General features: G+C 31.7%; 1 protein-coding gene across 3 annotated transcripts in view; it reads right to left on the reverse strand.

The window, feature by feature from the left end:
* Positions 1–772: 772 nt before the first annotated feature.
* The window catches only part of LOC107451496 (Protein kinase, cAMP-dependent, catalytic subunit 3), a 72,018-nt gene continuing 51,295 nt past the window's right edge, over positions 773–21,495 (reverse strand). For 2 of the 3 annotated variants that reach the window (XM_043049041.2, XM_071179001.1), the window contains exons 7-8: positions 18,262–18,339; positions 14,041–14,292 (exon numbers count right to left, since the gene is read on the reverse strand). In XM_043049041.2, coding sequence (XP_042904975.1) covers positions 14,155–14,292; positions 18,262–18,339 — 216 coding nt within the window. In that variant the 3' untranslated portion in view covers positions 14,041–14,154. Of the gene's footprint in view, positions 945–5,627; positions 5,758–14,040; positions 14,293–18,261; positions 18,340–21,495 lie in introns of those variants that run through there. The other variant, XM_043049042.2, reaches the window with a different exon arrangement.

Below are 21,495 nucleotides of genomic sequence, written 5' to 3' on the forward strand. Positions count from 1 at the left end.
TCTGTGAAATTTTTTTCCACATATTTCTATAAATTTTATCTATTTTACTTTTATCCCCCGTTTTACAAGTTTTTAAAAAAATGAATTAAAAAAAAAAGAAAAGTGAGTCTTTAGGTTATATTTTTGCTTAACTGAAATTTTATCATTTTGCTATAAAACTCCTTTTTTTTTTTGCTTATAAATACTTAAATATTTTTTTTTTAATTGCTCATATTTGTATTGTAACCTGGTATAAATTCTTTATTCAAACCAATGGAATATTTTGTAAAAAGTTTTATAGTTTTCTAAATCTTTGACGTTCATAAAACAGACATTTTTTTTTCCAACTTAGATGAAATTTTTATTTATTTATTTGTTTTTACATTACCCTTGAGAAAAATTGATTTTGTTTCGATATAAAATTAGATTACACCATAGGAATCACAATTTGTTTAACATTATGTCAATCTATAAATGTATTTTTCTTTTTCTTCATCGATAAATAGTATGCTCATAAACTGTTGAATCTATATTCCACAATTAAAAAAAAAACAAAAAAAAAAAACAGTGACTATTTGTTTCTGGTGTATAGTTGCTTTGCTAGAAAAATGTAGGAGGCACTGTTATCTTCACTAGGTCAGTTTAGATATTTAAAGCACTGTAGATATATTATAATTTTTAGCCTTATAATTTTTCTTGTTTTTTTTTCCCGATTGATTTGGATATTGAGAATTTCAATCAATATGTTTGCATTGATTTTTATAGAGTTATAGCAATGAAAAAAAAACAAGTCTTATGATAAAAAAGTTTTTATTAAATATCTTAAAATATTTCACAATAAGATTTATATTTGTTCAGAATAATTTTTGATCTGATCTGTACATCACATAAATAATCTATATTTTATTGCACATTTAGCTGGTTGCTATTAGTATACAAGTTTCCATCTCTCCTTTACTCAGTTACTAGAAAAGAGAAAAAACTTAAATAAGATTTAAGATAATTGAATACTAATGTATCAGATTGTATTGTATTGTATCGAGGCCTAAGGTGAAGTAGTTATACTAAACAATATGTGATTATCCATAACGTTAGTTCAATAGAGTCTCGATTATCCGAGCTAATTAGGAACGCTTGTACCTCGGTATCAGAAATCTCAGTTAATAGAAACTGTGTATATAGTGTGATGCCCGGTGGCTGAGCAGTAGCGCTTGACGCTGTCGTGCCACAGGTCCCTGGTTCGATCCTCGGGCCGGGCAAGTTTAACTCAGCCTTTCATCCCTTCAGTGGGTCGATAAATGAGTACCAAGCATGCTTGGGAACTAAACACTGGAGGTTCTGCGTTCGGCTGACCACCTGACCGAAACGTCTGCTCCTGCACCCCATAGCCCATAGTCAAAAAAACTGAGATGGGCACAGTAGGCCTTGGCCCTCTAGGGCTGTCATGCCGCTGAGTTTAGTTTCTTAGTTAAAAATATAGTGTGGTCTTTTCAGGGCTCTTTCAGAAAAAAAACTCAGACTTCGTTGCCGACCCGGTTTACAGAAACCTTGGTTCATTGAGGTTCTACTGTAATAAATTTAATGACACAGCTTGCTAGCTTTTTTAAAAATATATAAACTATTTTCTACTTTAAATATTGAAATGTACAGTGCACAAAATAAAAAAGCAAACAATCTGATTAATTTTTGATCTAACGAGCGGATTTTCACGTACTAGTACTCAATTTTAATGGCTCGTAAGACTTATCTTAAATATGCTAATTAGTTCATTACAAAATTGTACTTTACCTGAATAATCTTTTTTTTCCCCCAACGGATTTGTATTTTTGAGGGTCAAAATATGGGGGAGGGTAGCCACATGCTGAAAAATGTGTTTCCAATAGTTTGGATAGGAGGGCAGTTTAAAGTTTGAAATTCACTTATTTCATATTTCACTCATTGCGTATTTCATGATTTTAAAGTAAATGGTTAGTTTTCGAGTTGTTCGGCAGGTTTCTTTCAAATTTAGAATTTTGTTATTGATTAATTTGTTGTATACCTTATGCTGTTGTTGTTACTCATCCCCCTGGTGTAAGAAAGCCTACACCAGGTTCAAAAGAGAACTTGAGAACATCGAAAATCTTCTGCTGCTCAACCAATAGCTGCCTCCAGGAGGCTCCTAAACAATTCAGAAGGTGAGCAGGACTAGTGGGAAGGGAGCAAGGAGAAAAAAATCTTTTTACCACTCTGAAATTTCAAGTGACTGCTTCTGAATTTTGCCCAGTCCTAGTCCTCGGGCCTCTGATTAAAGAGACCTTTGCAGTGTACCAGCTATGAACTGGTGGGAGCCCGTTTAGTTGAAAGTAAATTACTTTTGTGGAGAGAGCGGATTTCCGAAGGAGTTATCTCAACAGAGTTGGCGATCGGAAAATCACAACCATTTCTCGTATACAACTATTTTACCACCATTAATAAATAATTATAAAACTGTTTTTTTTTTAAACACACAATTATCTTTCGTTTTTATAATAATGCATAAAAGTTATTTGATTTGCATTCATTTATTAGGTCCGGAGATATCCGATATGTGCAAGAAGTGAAAATAACATTAAGGGTTCAACAGCTTTCCTGTCTAAATTTCTATGACCCTATTTTCCAGATTGCGGGTACTTCCCATATTTTGATGGTCTAGAACAGTGTTTCCCAAACTTATGACTTTTGTGTACCCTTTCTAAATTTTTCGTAACGCTGTGTACCACTAATAAAAAAATGAATGTATTTCTTACTATGAAAAAATGGCACGAAAGTTAAAAATCACAACTGGCGGTTGACACCATTAATTATTAACTGTTAACTCTGCAAAAAATAGCCAATAGAAGAATACGTAATCGTAAATTTTCATGGCTAGCTTTGTTTTTAAATAAAATTTTTTGAAATTTTCGTTTGGTGCAAGATATTTCGCATAAGAACGCGTACCCCTGGGGATACGCGTACCATACTTTGGGAAACACTGGTCTAAAATCTAAATTCGTTAAAAAAAGTACATTTTTTTGTTTAATTTTGTAATTTGAAATATTGCTTGCTCTAAATAATAGGCATATTAAGGTTAGTTTCTAAACCATTAAGATTGAGTCCCTGTGCATGAAAATATGATAATTAGATTGAAAGTTATTCAAGGTGTTCCTTTTTTTACTTTATGCAGTGTACACTTTTGGGCAATCCATATTTAAACTTCTCATTCAGAAACATGATGATGAAGAGATATGTAACACATAAAACGAATGTTTTAAAGTATTACAAAAACATTTTAATTGTTAATGGCGTAAAATGTATCTATACCATCTATTTATATGAAAGAAAATTACTGTAACATCACATCAAATCAATTACAAATGTTCAAGTTCATTGCCGAATCATCACTTTTAATGTACAGTGCGCGAAAAAATAAATCTCCTTGAATAACTTTAAATCTTTTGATCGGATTTTCACGTACTAGGACTCAATGGTTCACAGTTGTGACCTCAAATATGCTATTTAATTAGTGCAGATGATACTTTAAGTTACGAGTTCAGACACGAAAATATATTTTCTGCGAAAAACATCCTTTATTTGTGACTGATTCGAACTTTCAAAATATAGGGGATAGTCGCACTCTGGGAAATCTGGTACCAGTGATTTGTTCAGGAGAGCTATCCATAGTTTATACCCCTTTATGATACTTTCTCTTTTAGCATATTTCGTCATATCTCGAAAATGTTTCCACAGTATTAAAAAATTCGTTTATTCAAAAACAATTTCATATATTATTTTCAATAACTATTTGTATTTTTTAAAATTTTTTATAATAAAGGAGGAAAATTTTTTAAATTGTAAAGGTTTCGAAATTTTAACACCATTTTAAAGAATGTAATTTTGTTTGTCAAAAAGCAAATTTTGAATAAAATAGTTCGTGAGAAACCAAATTTTAAATATTCGACTTTAAAATTCGTTTTATCAAGAACTTTTCGACCGCTTTCCTTTAAATTTTGCTTTTTGAGTGATAAAATTAAATTCTTTAAAATGATATAAGAATTTGTAAACCTTGCAATTTAACATTTTTCGACTGTTTTTTAATAAAACAACAAATAAATATTAAATTTTTTTTTTTTGATTTGGAATTTTGTCTTTGTGTAAACGAATGTTATAACTGTGTGAATTTTTTTTTCCGATCAGCTTAAAAAGTTCTCGAGTTATAGTGAAATACTTAAAAAATAAAATTAACGTAAACTGGTTCAAATTTTGGTTTGCCAAACTCTTAGGACCTACTCAGATTGGACGATTTCCTTTATTTTTATGGTTAAAAATTCGAATCCGTTGAAAAAAAAGAGTTTATTCAGCGAAAATAAGTTTTCTTGAACGATTTCGTTACGTTCAAATTTGTCTGCAACAACTATTTAGCATTTTGAGGTTAACCTCTTAAACCATTAAGATTGAATCCTAATACCTGAGGATCCGATCATTAGATCAAGAGTTAATCGGGGTGATTTTTTTTTTTGCGCATTATATTGTTATTCAAAATGAAAGTTATTTTAAATATTTATTTAGACTGAACGGAAATAGATGACGTGACATATACATAGTGGATAGTTCGAAGTTATTTTATGCATTCAGAGCGAGCAACATTTGTAATACGAGAAACATAAGATTGATACTCCATGTCAAGATTTTATTTTAATTTTATAACCGTCGTTGAATAGCCGACCGACCCAATTTTATGGGACTACGAATGTAATTTTGAACTCAATCCAGAAGACAAGGGAACTCCTGGATCGAGTATTGGGAGAAATTTGCCTTCGTGGAGGACTTTTTGATGGAGCTAACCCGAATTTGCGTTACATGGAGAGGAAGACCACGAGAACCCCATGGTTAGCCTCACGGCAAGGGGGCTCTAACCCACGATCCGTCTACCACTGAGGATATTTCACGTCAGCTCTGTGGTCGGTGCAAGCCGGATGCGGAATTCGTATCGACTGGGATTCGAACCCGGCTCGCCGCATTGGAAAGCGAACGCTCTATCCCCTGAGTCATCGCAGCTCGTCAAGATTTCGTTGTCGAGGAGAAAGTTGTAGTTCAATTACGTCGTGTTAGAGCTGCACAATGGGCTATTGGCGACGGTCTGGGAAACATCCCTGAGGATGATCCGAAGACATGCCATCACAATTTTGATCCCCCGCTTCGGTAGCCCAACGAGNACAGTTTAACGAGGACCCATACCGCACATCCTCGGATCCTACATGGACTGATCCAAGTGGTCACCCACCCGCACACTGACCGTAGTCAGTGATGCTTGACTTCGGTGATCTGCTGGGAACCGTGTCTTAATGATCAGTCCACTGCGGGACTGTCGAGAAAGACATAGAGTAATTGATCCTTAGTTATTGCACAGCTGTATACGAATTCCTAAGTTTAGAAGAGATATTGGCATAGGCAGTAGTATACATCGCCGCACAGAACAAACAAAAAGCGCCAGGTGTAAAGTCTGGAGACCTTGGTGGTTAACTGATAAATAAATAACTACCCCCTCCCCGAAATAAAAAATAGTATTTTCTGATTTTCAAATCAAAACGCTCTATTTTCAAAATAACTCTAAAAAAATAGCACAATTTTGAATCAAAGTGTGTTTTACTTACTGGATCAGAAATCTTTGAAGAGATTTAAATCTCTGTCTTTAATTGGAGAAGATGTTATAGTTTTCTTTTCCTGGTAAGTATCGAAATAACGAGTATCACCTGGGTGGCTCACTTTGGGAATGAGTGGTGTCTAAAATACAATTGCAAAACAATGAAGAGAGATTCAAAGGTACTTTTTTGACAACAAATCAGAAGAAAAAAAAATCAGCTAGAATAATAATTTAAATGTATAATTTGTATATTTTTCTTTCAAAAAAAGTTCTTATCAACTTGATAAATTATAATAATATTATTAGTTAAACTTTAAAAGCTATTATCAACTTGATGAATTATAATATTATTATTAGTTAAAGTTTAAAAGTTATTATTAACTTGATAAATTATAATAGTATTTTATTAAAAGTTAAAGTTTAAAAGTTATTCTCAACTTGATAAATTATGATTAGTTAAAGCTTAAAAGTTATTATTAACTTGATAAATTATAATAATATTATAATTAGTTAAAGTTTAGAGGCTTACTATTATTAACTTGATAAATGATAATATTATTATAATTAGATAAAGTTTAAAAGTTGTTAAGAGTTTTATTTATTGTCCACGCTGTTTCTTTCGTGTACTACTTTTAAGTCTGGTAGAAATAATTTTTTTCCTTATTTATAATCTCAATTACATCCTGATAAATTGGTTCTTCGTAGCAGCAGTGTCCAGTTTTTCTTTAGCTATAGATCGTTAAAGGATCGACCTACCAGTGATACCCCGCCTTGTGTTAATCAATTATATTGGCCAAAAAAAAAATTAATTTCACAAGCCTTGACCGTGATATGTTATTTAGTATGATTCACAGATCTTGAAATTGTTTATTTGACAATCTATAAACAACTCGTCGTATTCTGGGCGCAGCTCGAAATGCGTGCTTTTTAAAAAATGGACACAGTTCAAAAAGCGTGTTTAAGAAAATAGACAAAGCTTAAAATGCGCCTTTCAAATGTTCGACCCAAATTTAACAACTAAGCGAAGACTTTCGTATTTAGTTTTCCTTACTTATTTATACGCCATTCATAATCAATTCGGGGAAGAGTCTCGGACATTGGGATCGGTGTGGCTAGGCATATATTACAGTTGTAACTTTCCAAGCAATGTTTTAGTATTCTGAACTCTGAAGGATAAAGTGAGCTTTAAAAATTTAAATTCTAACAACAAAAATTTACTGCCACTAATATGAATTTATAGGACCTGTAGTAATCTTCTTAAAAACAACGGGATACCTGCAAGTGACGTTGTGATCTCGATCCTGATTGGCTGTTGAAACGTGGCATTTGTTTGCGTTAGCAAATGTTCTTTCCATTCTATTTCGAGTTAACCCAGCTCGTCAAGTATCAATTCTCTTAAATGACGCATTCTATATTTTTACACAAAGATTCATTCACATGGATTTCAATTCTTTCACTATATGTTTCTTACTTAACACAATTTTTCAGAAATAAATTTTATGTAAGATGAATTAAATTCAAAAAAGTTAAGTATTTGATTATGTTTCACAAAAAGTAAAGCCTGCTGTAAAAGTTAACTATTCTGGCAAATTTTAGTAAATTTTATTTTATATGTTGTATTTATTTCTCTTTGTCTATTTTGCGTTTGGTCTACTGTTTTTTATTTCTTCTGGGTTTTCAGTGCTCCCACTGTTTTGAGAATTATGATTTTTTTCCCCGTAACGAATCCAATCTCACTTGCAAAATTTTGGGTGAAGTTGTGTAAAAGTTTAGATATAATTTTTACACTGAAAATATGAATGTAAACTTTGTCTTACCATAACATTATAGCTTGGATTGTATTAATTAATTCTTAAACGTTTTATTATAGACTTTAAAAAAAAAAAAAAACTCTAAACGAAATTGCATTTGAGCACTGAGGAAAAATTATAAGATAAAATAAAAACCGAGGCTTGAAATAGAAATAACATTGACAGCTTGAAGGAACATGAAAAGTTTCTAATAAGTGAAGTTATAATTTCGCCTCTCCGAAGAAGGAGAGAAAAAGACCCCCACCCCCCATATGTTGAGGGTCAAGAATCTAAATGCGTCGGAAAAAAAGATATTTTTAATAGTAACTTAAAATAGCGTCAACATTAATTTACAATCACATTTTAAATCTATTCTCCGAAACTGCAGCTTTGCATCGTATAACCTGAAAAATCTAACCATTATCTTACTATGCATAAGAATCTAATGATGGTGTCGCAGTTTTCCATTGTTGTCAATACATTTTTATTGGCAGGAAAATCACGTGGTAAGATCCAGTTTACCCTTATTAATTTTCATAATGGTATGGTTGTCATCAGCATAAAATTGATATAAGTCATAAAATTATTGTTTTCCTATAAATATTTTTGTTTCCCTAATTTAAAGGTTTGAATTTACCTGTACTGTTATTATTATGTTTTTGATTCTGTTTCATTTCTAAATTAGGAGCTTAGAGGATTGTTTTTATTATTTATTATTAGAATAATGTAATTCTACGTCACATTTTAGGATAAAGTTATTTAAATTGATGTCCGATTTTATTAACCGTTCTACAATTATTATTTTGTGGTGCAAATTACAGTATACTATAATGAATTACGGTTTAAGAGATTCATTAAATGATTTAGAACTTAACTGGGTAGACTATATTTGAGGGTGCCCCTTGATTCCCGCCAAGTTGTGATCGCGGTTGATCGCCAAGCTGGGCGATGTTGAAACCCAATCGTGATTCTAATAGGTTAAGATTTCAGCTTTATTTTTAAATGTTCAACAGTATATATAATTTCAGAGGTCCGTTAGTTCTACGTTGGATACCGGCTGGTAAGGTTACTTTTGCTTCTGGTCAATAAGATCGAAGGTATGTGGGCAGTCATAAAAAGAGACTATAAAGAAAATGTCACCGCCTGTCCGGTACCACGGACGGCATTTTCGATTCGTATTTCGTCGAATTTATGTGGCGATGGAGGAACACAGATTCTATTCATGATAAATTTAGATAGTATCTAACTGCTATTAGAGAATTCTGTGCACCTAAATCTGAGGATATTCAAGCTTAATGAAGAAGTGAGTTTTTTTCTTTTCCTTTTCTTTCTGTGCTTATTCCATTAATTTTTGTTTCGATTCAAAATTCATCTTATTGTGTTAATTAATTTTGCTTCATTACAATTTTATAAAGTTTTGGCCGCCATTCCTGTTACCACAGTGTTCTGCGCAAACAGGAATGGCGCCAAACATAAGTCGCCAATTTCGCCAAGGGGCACCCTCAAATATATTTTAACCAGCTAAAATATTAAATTACAGTTGTGAACTCACCCAATTTGTAACAACAACATACTTTTAATTTTAAATATTATTTCAAAAAATGATTGCTTAAAAAATAATTTATGTTCACTTACCTGTTAATGCTTAATAGCACCATAAGGGAAATATTTGAACATGGGAAGTGGAGGCACATGTGTTCTTTTCAGTGCATATATTTTTAGTTGAATAATTTAAACTATTTTATGCCAAGAAACAGCAATAATTGTGGCAATTATCAGGCAATTGCGGCAATTATAAAGCAATTGTCAGGGTTAATCAGGGTTGGTGAGCTGCAGCGAACAGGAGGGTTAGCCCCCTAGTGCTAAATATTCAGATGTTAAGATTCTTTTTTCTTTTCTTTCACGCACCGTGCATAATCTGTATCCCAAATCTATGTATCATAAACAATTATTAAAAAAGTTTTAACGCAATTTACATTAGATGCTCCAGACCGACATTTTTTTCCTTTCTCGTAACTACAAAGCTGATTTTTCTTTAAATGCAGTTAAATTGAATTAGCTAAGTTAAATAGGTAATTGAATTTAAAGCAAAGCGTTTTATGGTAAGTGAAAACATCTTACTGTGGGTGAGGGGGGGTCATGGAGGTTAAGGCGCAAGGGCGCCGGCAGGAGGTACACTTACACCCCCTGGCTTTTTTTTTTAAACAATTAAAGAGATACAGAAAAACAATCTTGCTACAAAATTTTTTTTATTAAAAATATTTTTATTCAAAAACAAATAATCAAGTAATTATTGGTACATAACAATTAAAAAATTGTTTAATCAAACAAGAATTGTAATCGTTATGTTAGCTGTCCAAATCTGTTTATAACTTTTTCCATGAATTCTGAGTCATCTTTGATTCTTTTCTTATGCACATTGAGCATGCACAAACTACTTAATTTCTGGTGAGACATTGTAGACCGATTCCATGTTTTGATGCGTCGCATTGTACTAAAAGTGCGTACAATAGTGCACGTAGTAGCTGGAAGAGTTAGGCCAATTTTGATTGCCTACGCTACAGCTGGATAAAACGGTGTGGCTTCAATTACTAAATCGATGTATTCGAGGGATTCCTAAGAATTTTCTCTATTCCACCACATTTCGTACCACGTTGTAGCTTCAGTGATGAAATACGGTAAGAACTGATCTTCATACATAGTATATATATATATATATATATATATTCTAATACTCAATAAATATCAACACAACAAATACCAATCTTAAGCGTGCACAAACACGTTAGTATACGAAACTACTGTTTGTAGTTATTTGTGTTTCAAAGGCAGTAGCTATGCTCCATCAATACAGTTTCTCGTGGCAAAATTTGCAAGTACAAGAAATTCGTACTTTTTTTTTAAATATCTTGTTAACAATGAAGAAATGTATGTTGAAAAAATTAGCAGATGGAAGTATATGTAATAACAAAACAAAATGTAATAACAGAATATTTAAATTTATTATTATTTTTTTTGGGGGGGGGGTGGCAGTTTGTTAGAGGGTTGCACCTCCTTTTACATTATTCTGCCGGCGCCCTTGTTAAGGCGTCACAATTTCGTGACCAACGGATCTCATCGTTGACTGTTCGATACGAAATTTGGTCCCGGCTCGCACAAACCACAGTGTTGACTTTAAATATCTTTAGTGACAGACGGATCATGGGTTACAATCCCCTTGCTGACGGAATAACATGGGAATTTCTACTCTCCATGTGACGCTTATGCGGGTAAGTTCCATTAAAAAGTCCTTTACAAAGGTTGTTTTATCCCAGCTCTTGATTCAGGAGTTCCCTTGTCTTCTGGATTGGGTTCAAAATTACAAGGCTACGAACAATGAGAGTCGCAAACGCGGTATGTCGGCTGTTCACTGCCGGTTATAAAAGAAAATTAATTAAAATGCTTGATCCAATCTCATGTGAGGGAGCCTCACAATGAAGTGACCTAGTTTTAAATCCCAGTGATGGCTGTTTGATACGAAACATTCTCCCGGCTCGCACCGATTATAGAGCTGATGTAAAATATCCTAAGCGTTAAACGGATCATAGGTTAGAATCCAATTGTTGTTGAGCTAACCGTGGGAGGCTTTCTTGGTTTACTTCTCCATATAACGCAAACGCGATCTAATTCTATCAGAAATCCTCCAAGAAGACTAGTTTGTCCCAATGCTCCATCCAATAGCTTCCCTGTCTTATAAGTTGAGTTCAAAACTACAAGGTTCTGAGTTGAGCTGTAATAGTAGTAAATCCGAAAAAAGAAAGATCGGCTGTTCCACCCAAGCAATAATAAAACGAAAGAGTTAATGAGCAACAGATAGGGACAACTTGTTTCAACAAATTAGCAGACATTTAACAGATTCAAGGGAGATAATATTGATTTTCAAATCAAATACGGAAATAACCATTTGACCCACGCGGCCAACCCATTAGAACTCTAATTTCTGTCCAAATCAATGTGTAGCATTTCAGAGTTCATTTATTTGAGTACCGACTGCGCGAAATTCAGGGGGAATATTCTAAAAGCTATTTCGAACTTCCTAAAACTCATTATGCAACGGGTCGTCACCGTCTTCATAACATTGGCGTATCGGAATGACTTTGGCGAAATGATTGGCTGTAAATGTAGATGCTGCTGCTGCCAGAGTAGTTTAAGGACATAAATGGATTAACGGGTTTTCCCATCAATATTCCCGAGATTTGGCTAGAAATAGCTGAGGCATAACAGGTTTGGATAATGGGGAAGCGGCTATTAACGCCTGCCATTTGAATAAGGGTAGTATTACCTCTATTACGGATATAGGGCAATGGGGTAGTGTTTAGATCTATGGTTTTCTTAGAAGTTTTAATTCCTTGAACGGAGTTCCCCAACTTCAGGGAACAGCCTTACAATTTAATTTTTCAACATAACAAGATAGAGGCTAGATTTTGGTGACCTAAAATATCCAGAAACTGCCCTTAAAATAAATATAATATTCCCTAACAATTAAACAAGAGTTTCAATCGGAAAACATAATCTATTTAAAAAAAAAATCATGTTACGTATATGACTGTACTAAAACATGTATTGAGATAAAAAGTGAGGTATGATTTTTAGTAAAGTCTTAATTAAATTCAATGAAGTTGAAAAATGAAAAAAAAATATTGTGTTGTGTACCTTTTTAGCCATAATAGATTTAATGATGCGTCAAATAATTGAAAAATCGCAGTGATTTAATTAGTAAACGGTAAGTAATAACATGTGAAAGCTAAAATGCGTAAAAGATGTAAGAATGAAAAGTTACAAAAAAATTCTAAAGATAAGAAATGCCCTAACAGTAAAATAAAACATTTTATATTCTCAAACTATTCCCTAAAAAACTATAAGAAAATGTTTTTAAAGAGCAAAAAAGTCCGAAAATTCAAACGCATTCAAATGTCAAAATGTGCGTCTTACTAATAAATAAATAGATTCTGGTCAGTTAAAAAAGTTTGAAAAGTAGAATATTCAGAAACCGAACTAAAAAGCATATGTATTGAGTATACAGTGTGTTTTGCCACCACCACCTTTAACAAATAATTAAAAAAACTTCGCCTTAAATCAAAAAAAAAAAAAAAAAATTGAAAATTATATGATTATAAGAGTTTTATATTATTAGTATTTAAACGTTAACCGCTCGGTCAGGTGGCTGAGCGGTTAACGTGCCTGGCTGCGGGTTCGAATCCATCTCATGGTATGGATGTTTCTCTTTGTGTGTTGTCTTCTGTTGTCTGTGATGTGTGAATGTAGCGCACCCTATGAACATGTGGTATGTATATGTATTTAGCGTGGCGTGGGTAATGTTGCTCGCATCCGTGACCTTGGTTACGAGGTGCTCACAAGGCAACGCAAACGGCATCTTACAAGGCGAAGAACGATAAGTTCAGTGCCGTCCGTTAAAAAAAAGTATTTAGGTGAGAAAAAAAAAAAAACAAAAATCGTTATCAAAGTCTGATGAATTACTATTGAGATAGCCGCAATGGCTCAGGGGATAGAGCGTTCGCCTTCCAATGTGGCGAACCGGGTTCGAATCCCATTCGATGCAAATTTCGCATCCGGCTTGCACCGACCACAGTGCTGACGTAAAATATCCTCAGTGGTAGACGGATCATGGGTTAGAGTCCCCTTGCTGTCAGGCTAACCGTGAGAGGTTCTCCTCTCTATGTAACGCAAATGCGGGTTAGCTCCATCAAGAAGGCAAATTTCTCCCAATACTCGATCTAGGAATTCCCTTGTCTTCTGGATTGGGTTCAAAATTACAAGGCTACGGAGTTGAACATTAGTAGTCGTAAACCTATAAAATTGGGTCGACTGTTCATCGCCGGTTATGAAATACAAAATTACTATTGAGAAGGTTGATATTAAACACGTCAAAAAGAGTTATACTGTTGGAAGAAAATTGAGAGGACACTTTACATTTCATTTGGGAAGCGAAACCTGCTTTGATGTTTTTAATCCTTTTTCAATTCAATTTTTTTTGGATAATGTCGTTTCTAAGCTTTGATATTTGTAACCTATAATGTCTTAATAATTTTGACCTCACTTCTACTACCTAATAATTTATTTCAAAAAATTCTAAAAAGAATTCGACATAGTTTCCATCGTTTCTCTGCTTTAATATTTGTAACCTAAACGTGTAAATAATTTTACTTCACTTCTACTACTTAATAATTTATTTCAAAAATTACAAATAGAAGTTTCATGAAACAAAAGTTTATGTACATTCAATTGGCGACATATTGAAACTAAACAGAAACTCCTTTATGATGATTTGATTGTTTATAGCAAACCAGCCTCGATGGGGATTTTGCATTATATGGAGATGAAAAACCACAAAATACTTTCACGGTTAGCTTGACGGTAAGGGGATTCTAACTCATGATTCGACTACCACTGAGGATATTACACGTCAGCATTGTGATCTGCTCGAACCAGGAGCAGGATTTGTATCGACTAGCCAACGCTCAGGTTCGAACCTGGTAAACATGTGCTCTGCCAAGGGCATGGATCAAAATCCCACGAATCAAAAGTTTGAATTGAATGTGAGTCATGATTTTGAAGAAAAAAGATGACGAAAAATGGAAGAAGGAAATAATTTATTATTATCACAAGTGAAAGTGACGTCACCAAAGAGTTTTTTTAGTTCATTTTTTTCATGACTATGTACAACGATGAAGAACACAGAAGACGATGTTAGAAGTCATCGAAGAAAGTGCTGTCATGGTTTGACTCTTCCTGGTTGAGGGAATTGCGGGAGTTCTCATCTTTTTCTGGGTATTCTTCGAAATTTCTCGTATCTCCTTCGTAACTCACTTTGGGAATGATGGGGGGCTTCAAGGTGACGAAAAGAAGGAAAGAAAAAAAAGAAAAGAATAGGGAGATTAGAAATAGAATACCACCACCAAAGAAAATTAAAAGAATATAATAAATAAAGAGAGAATATATAATGCTCAAAACACACAATCTTAGCAATATTTATTTTCATTTCGAAGTAAAGGATTTAAAAATATCTTTTCCGAACATACATTTAAAGACAACGAATTCTACTGATATTTTTCTGCGCATCTCCTAGACTGTTGCTGAAATATAATGTGTAACCAATACAAATGTTTTGGTAAGTCTTCTGTTATTAAAAAAATTTCAAAGTAAGAAAAAGAACACATATTTAACCAGCAAATCTATTTCCGATATCGTTTTCTAATATTTATTTTCGAACTTTTATGCTTGAATAATTTGTATGATAGATAGAGAAAAGTTGTATAGAATTTTAAAATTAATTATTTATCATGTTCTTTGAAGAGAAAGCATCAAAACCCACACTCCAAGAAATTTCCGTAAAATGCGGAAAAATGACCGTCAATTTATACGGTGAGCTTTCTTGGAGCAGAAAAAAAGTCAAGTGCCAGTAATTGTAACGAACTTCAGCAAAACTAGTAGATCTGACCGTTAATTGAAACCGTATGCGGCTCGAACCCTTATCAGATTTTTTAAAAAAAGACCAGTGCAATTAAGTATACTTTTATTACTATCCCCCCCTTTGTTTTATCAAAAATTTATTTTACGCTAAATTATGTTGAAAAAAATAGACTAAAATAAATACTACAGTCAAAACCCGCTATAGTGAATACGGCTTATAGTGAACTCCCGGATATAGTGAACGAAATGCTCGGTCCCGTGCCTTGCTATACACGTATAATAATATTTTCAGTGGATAAAGTGAACCAAAGAAGTCATTAAGTTGGTTATAATGAACTTTTTTCTGTCTTCGACTGATTTCCTCCCCATTTTCTTTGTAATAATTTTGAAATTTCTACTTCAAAATAAATACACATACCGATTTTTAAAACCATCTATAGAAATTACTTTTATGTACTCGAATGGCAGGTTAGACAGGTTTAAAAAGCAGAATAACAGAAATTCAGGAAAAATTATCTGAGAGTCGGGAAGTGTTTCCATATCTGATGTTGAGGATTGCTCATCAGCTAAAGATTACTAATTTTTATTTGTACGCAAGACGAAGAGTGATGAAAAATGACACATTTTTTGCTACTGCATAATATTTTTCAGTCATTTATATGAATATAATGTAATAAAAGGGAGGAGTTTTGGAACCATTTGTGAAATTGCCTGCGTAACGGATATAGTGAACCGAAATTTCGGTTCCTTGAAGGTTCACTATAGCGGGGTTTGACTGTATTAATATTTTTTTATTCGAATTTATGCTGATTTAAAACTGTTAATACTGGGACTGTTTCGTAACCAAAACTGGACTAAATATTTTGTCGAATTGAAATAAATTACTTTTATTACTGACAGGGTTTACTATAACTATCTATTGCAGAAACTACAATATCAAGCTAGTAATGCCAATTTAAAATTATGTACTTAAGGAAAGGGAAAAAAAGAAAGAAATAATGTAAGGAAAAATACCAGAATAACTTTTGAACAGTGCAGAATATTACATCAATCATTAAAACTTGATCGTTTCAGAAATAATAATTTCTTCTAAAAATTTGAATGTGAAAAACGCAAACAAGCATTTGTTTTATATTTTAACTCTAGCTGAAATACCCGTTCTTTTTGTGCAGGGTGGAAAAAAGTAGACATTCATCAGTACTGAAAAACATTACGAAATAATGCACAAAACTGAAAGACATATGCCGACATTTTTAATAAAGTTAAAATAGTTCAATTTTTTAAAATTTATTATTATATTTTGACCTTCCCGGTGGCGTTACGCTATTGGATTGACGTTTTTCGTAAACACGTTTTAAGTAATTCATCTCATCAAAATAAAGATTCGGAATCCTTTGGCGTGATTCTGGAGGCCAACTCGTGATAGTTAAAATTTACCATCAAAATCATGCGATTTTCTCCGGTACTTATCCCTTTAGAAGGACCAAAAAAATTCTTTTCACAGTACATACAGTATTGATATATTTTCAATAGGCATCAAATATACGAATATAATACGTTGTACCCATGTATGTAGATTTGGTACCTCTTGAAACTGCAGCAATTATCATAATACCAATAGTGCCGATTACCAAAATTAATGAAGCATCATAGGCGTCAATAATAATATAGCAATTTTTACATTTATCATAAATGAATTAGAGCCGTTTTCTATCAATTTTGCTTTATAATACTTAGAGTATATAGTTTATTCTTTTATTTTTGTCAGCACTTATTATCAAAATTAATTAAGCATCGTTGAAGTTAATAATAGTTTGGCAATTTTTACGCTTCTCTTTAACGGGTTAGTACCATTTCTCCATTTAACATAACTTATTTTTAATTCCAAATAGTAATTGTCAACAAAACTAATTAAGAATTAATAGCGTTAATACAGCAATTTTTTACGTTTTTTTTGGAACGATTTAGTATAATTTCTCTATTAATTTTGCTTTATATGTATATTTTTTTTTTCATTTCACATAGTATATTTACATAGTATACTTTTTTTTCATAGTACACAGTATATTTTTTTTTCTCATTTCAATTGGTACTTATTATCAAAATTAATTAAACCACATTGGCGTCTATAATAATTTGATTACGTTTCTTTTAATTGAAGTAGTAATATTTCTCAATTAAATTTTCATTTTAGTACTTAGTTTATTTTTTTAAATTTCAATTTGTGCCTATTACCAAGATTAAACGAGCCTCATTGGAGTCAATAATAGCATGATGGTTTCTCACGGATACCCTAAAGAATAACTACTTTTTCTTCATTAATTTTACTTTCTAGAACATAACTATTTTCTAAGTTAAATTATTGCCTAATAACAAACTTAAACAAGCATCAAATACGGTGATTTTTTCGTTTCTCCTACATGAATTGTACTGTTTCTCTAAAAATTTTACCTTTCAATACACATCTTTTTAATTATTTTTTATTTCAATAACTGTTGATTTTAAATTATGTAGTTTTACTGATTCATGAGTTAAAAGCATAACTAGAAACAAAATAAACACGCAGTTTCAAACTGTAGAAATACTAATTTATTTGATGACGTAATCCGCCACTGCTATCATGTTATTCCTGATCATTGAGTTTATCTGATATAACGAATGAAAAATAATTAAATATTAAAACAATTTTCAAAACACTACCTTTTTTTAATGAGAGCTACAAGCTAGAAAATAACACTGTAAAATATTTGAAAGAAAGAAAATCGTCTGCAGTCTCATTTTTATCAATGGTGAGTTCTACCCCAAAGAAAAAAAATTCAATTTTAATTCAGCTCAACCGAACGAACTAATTGAAAATTTCAAACGAATTTGAGGATGGGGAGCTAAATTTGCCCATTGCAGCCGTTATCCAAATTTCAGGATGGTAGAACAAACTGTTCTGAAGTTATAAGAGAGACACACACAAACTCTTTATCTTATTATTATAGATTAGGATAAGATGATATGAATATATTAACAGAATTTTCGATTCAATTTAAAATGCCAAATTTTTAGTTGGTCAACATAAGGAAAAGAGTAGCAGTAGTAATCTGATGATCAGTTTTGGAGCTCCATTCTTTATAAATGCGCTTGTAGCTCTCAGGGATTAACAGATATGGTATTGGAGTTGAGTTCTTTAGAAGCGCTTAGTAGATAGCAAAAAAGACATTAGGCGATATGATTTTTAGAGTCAGTTGTGTTCATACAGCGAGAGAAAGACTAAGCCCCTTGACCGAGACGTTTTCAGAAAATATCTCTTGAAAGGTTAACACATCGAGAAATATTTCACATAAGCGAGAGCAACAAACATATATTAAATTTTTTTTATAAAGATTTGAAACTTACTTGTACTTTCTTGTAATAGACATCTTCCCAGGAAATATTTTTAAACCATCGATGCCTCTTCACGTCTTCCGATCCATGCTGACAAAATTAAAAAATGAATATTATAAGAAAATTCACGTTTAAATAGAGGTATAAAATATAGGTTAAAGTGAAAATCTGCAATCACTTAATTTCTCATCATAAAATATTGCTACTTATTTATAAAATATGCATTTAAAAGTTCAGTATTTTTAAAGATACAATTTAAATGGTGCCTTATTTGTAATCTTCTTTTGCAATTAAGTGCATAAAAACTTCTCTTTCTAAAAGTATTTATTTGATTTTACCGATTACTTGAATACTAGGTAGTCAAGATGGAAATTTCTAGAAAAATTATGATGAATGTTTTTTGATAGCTTACAGACATAAGTAAAGGAACTTTTTCTTTCATCCATCAAAGTATGTAACTGTATTTTCTCTAAACTTTTGCCATCGAAGCGGCAGGTTTTTCATTTAAATGTAAAAAAATTCTAGTGGACGCAAGTAAATGACTTCCATGAAGGTCAGTTTCACACTATTTTTGAAATTGAATTGTTTTTCCGTTAAAAAGTTGTCCAAATTAAGAATGAAGTGGCATAGTCAGTGAATACTAGTGAGTGCAAAGAACGATGGAGTTACAATTCCACTTTCTGCAGTTTTGCAATAGTGCACTCACTGCATAGTTTGGCGATGCCATGCAATAAAACAGGCGACGATCGGTGAAACCACCAGGTAATTATTCTTTAAGTTTTTACACCATTTTGTCTTGTTAGTTTCAGTATATTTCTGTTGTGACCAATGAGCAAGGTATCATAATGGACTACGTCTGTTCTGGTGCCAGGCAATTAGTCCATCAATGTTTGGCACTGTCTGTCTACGATACTGTAGTTCTAAGCAAGAATTCGCATTTCACAAATATTGCGAGTTTTCAAATTATTCCTTTTTCAATAAAAATTAATTTTAAAAAAAATATGTTTTGATATTTTTTAGAGCTTACGATGATTTTTTTAAGCAGGTAACATAGGTAACTTTTCAACAAACGGAAAAAAAAACTGTAAAACATTTAAACATATGTCACATAATAAGCTGCCAAAGTTGACAGATCCAGCCTACAAATTTCAACCCTGACTATCTAATAATTTTAATTTGTCTAACAGTATTTTTAAAAAAGTGCATGAGAAAGTATTACATTAAGATGGATTTGTTGCATTTAGATCGCTGTAGTTCATGTGATCATGTGTAGCATCCATTTCATGATATATAAATAAAAAGAAATTAAGATTTATTCTAATGTTTTTTTTCTTAATTTTCTTAATAAATATTAAGAATTCCGTAATAAAACTCATTTACAGGTCTTTATTCAAATCATTTTAGAAAGCTTCATTAAAAAAATAACTCTATTAAATGCTTCGTACATAACAAAAACTAAAAGGAGTTAGTTTTAACTAAAGGATAACTCAATAATAAAAAGTAGCACAGCTAATCGAAATCAAAAGAAAACAAGTTCGGAACAAAAAAAAGGAACTTTCAAAATAATTAATTTTCTTAACACATCAGAAATAAATAGAAAAAAAATCATCGCCAAAGACTTACAGAGATGTCAAACGCTTCTTACATTTATTTCTTAGCGGGACATTTATGAATATAAATGAGGTTTTTGGACATTAGTTGAGACTATCTCATTTGGCGGAGTTTCTATTAAATTGCTTTGTCTCTGGAGCAGTTTAAATATCAATTACGATCACGGAGCTATAAAATATACTAAAAAAATTATTTTTATTTGTTGCTTATTTATCTATTTCGGACATGTTAAAGTTTGCCTTAATCTTAAATCAAAATATATGTTAAAGAAAGATATTAAGTTTCAAATTTAATTCTAATGAAATGAAATATAGCTTTACGAATTTTTTTTCACAAAATAAAGTATTTGTAATTTAGTGAGCGGTTCTTGAGAGAAATTTTTTTAAATTTATTATTTTACTGAGCTAACTATTAATAATAATGTATTTTAACTCCATAACGCTAACTGAAATCGATTTCTCCCAATTTCTTACTAAGTAGTAGTATTTGTTATCGTTTATAGTTTATGTAATAGATCCTGAAAATTTGAATCGTTTCAGTAGTTTTTATATTTTGCTATAAATTATGAGAGAGTTTAGTAGTCTTCATGTTTTCTCACAAAATCTGGATCATTTCAACAGTCTCAATATTTTGTTAGAAAATGTGAATAATTTAAGAAAATTTTATAACTTGTTACAAAATGTGAGCAACATTTAAATTTTAAAGGATATTTTTTTCCCCACAAGCGTGAGCAATTTTAGTAGTTTTCATATTTTTCACCAAACGTGGGTCATTTTAGTAGCTTTCATGTTTAGTCTCGAAAGGTGGGTAATTTTAGTAATTTTCATACTTTGTCTCAAAATGTGAATAAGTTTAGAAGTTTTCATAATTTGTCTCAAATGTGAGTTATTTTCGTATTTTTCTTATTTTGTTTCAAAAGGAGTCATTTTAGTAGAGTTATAACATTTTGTCGAAAATGTGAATCATTTTAGTATTTTCCATATTTTTTTACAAAACGCAAGTTCTTTATATTTGTTTTCACAAATTATCGTAAAATCTGAGTTTTTTTTTTAGTAATTTCGATATTTTGTCACAAATATGAATAATTTTAATGGTTTCCATATTTTGTCACTAAGTGCAAGTGTTTTTTTAGTAGTCTTAATATTCTATCTTAAAATCTGAGTCTATTTTGTTGTTTTTTAATTTTCTTTACAAAATCCAATTCATTTTAGTAATTTTCTTGTTTTATATAGGATAATATGTTACTTAAAATAAAACAGTTTCTTTTGGATTCCCCCCCCCTCTATAATGACCGTTGAGGTTTAGATAACAAAAGTTATAGACCAATTGCAAAAGCACAACATTAATTATGATTAATTAAATCGTGTAACTTTTATGAGTTTCAGTATCCCACATGAAAGCTAATAAGTTGAAATTCAGGAAGTTTTAAAATGTTCAGAAATAATAAAAAGCAATATTAACAATGGGACGAAGTTAATAAGGATGCTGAAATAATAACATATTCGCCATCGTTAGCTGTCACATAAATCTCTTATTAAATTAATCTGAAAATAATATATTAATAAAAATTGAAATGTTCTCCCACTAAAAATGCATAGTATTTAAAAAAAAAAAAAAATGGCAGAGAAGTTTAGA

The sequence above is a fragment of the Parasteatoda tepidariorum genome, chromosome 3, assembly GCF_043381705.1.
Source record: "Parasteatoda tepidariorum isolate YZ-2023 chromosome 3, CAS_Ptep_4.0, whole genome shotgun sequence".
Lineage (NCBI taxonomy): Eukaryota > Metazoa > Arthropoda > Arachnida > Araneae > Theridiidae > Parasteatoda > Parasteatoda tepidariorum.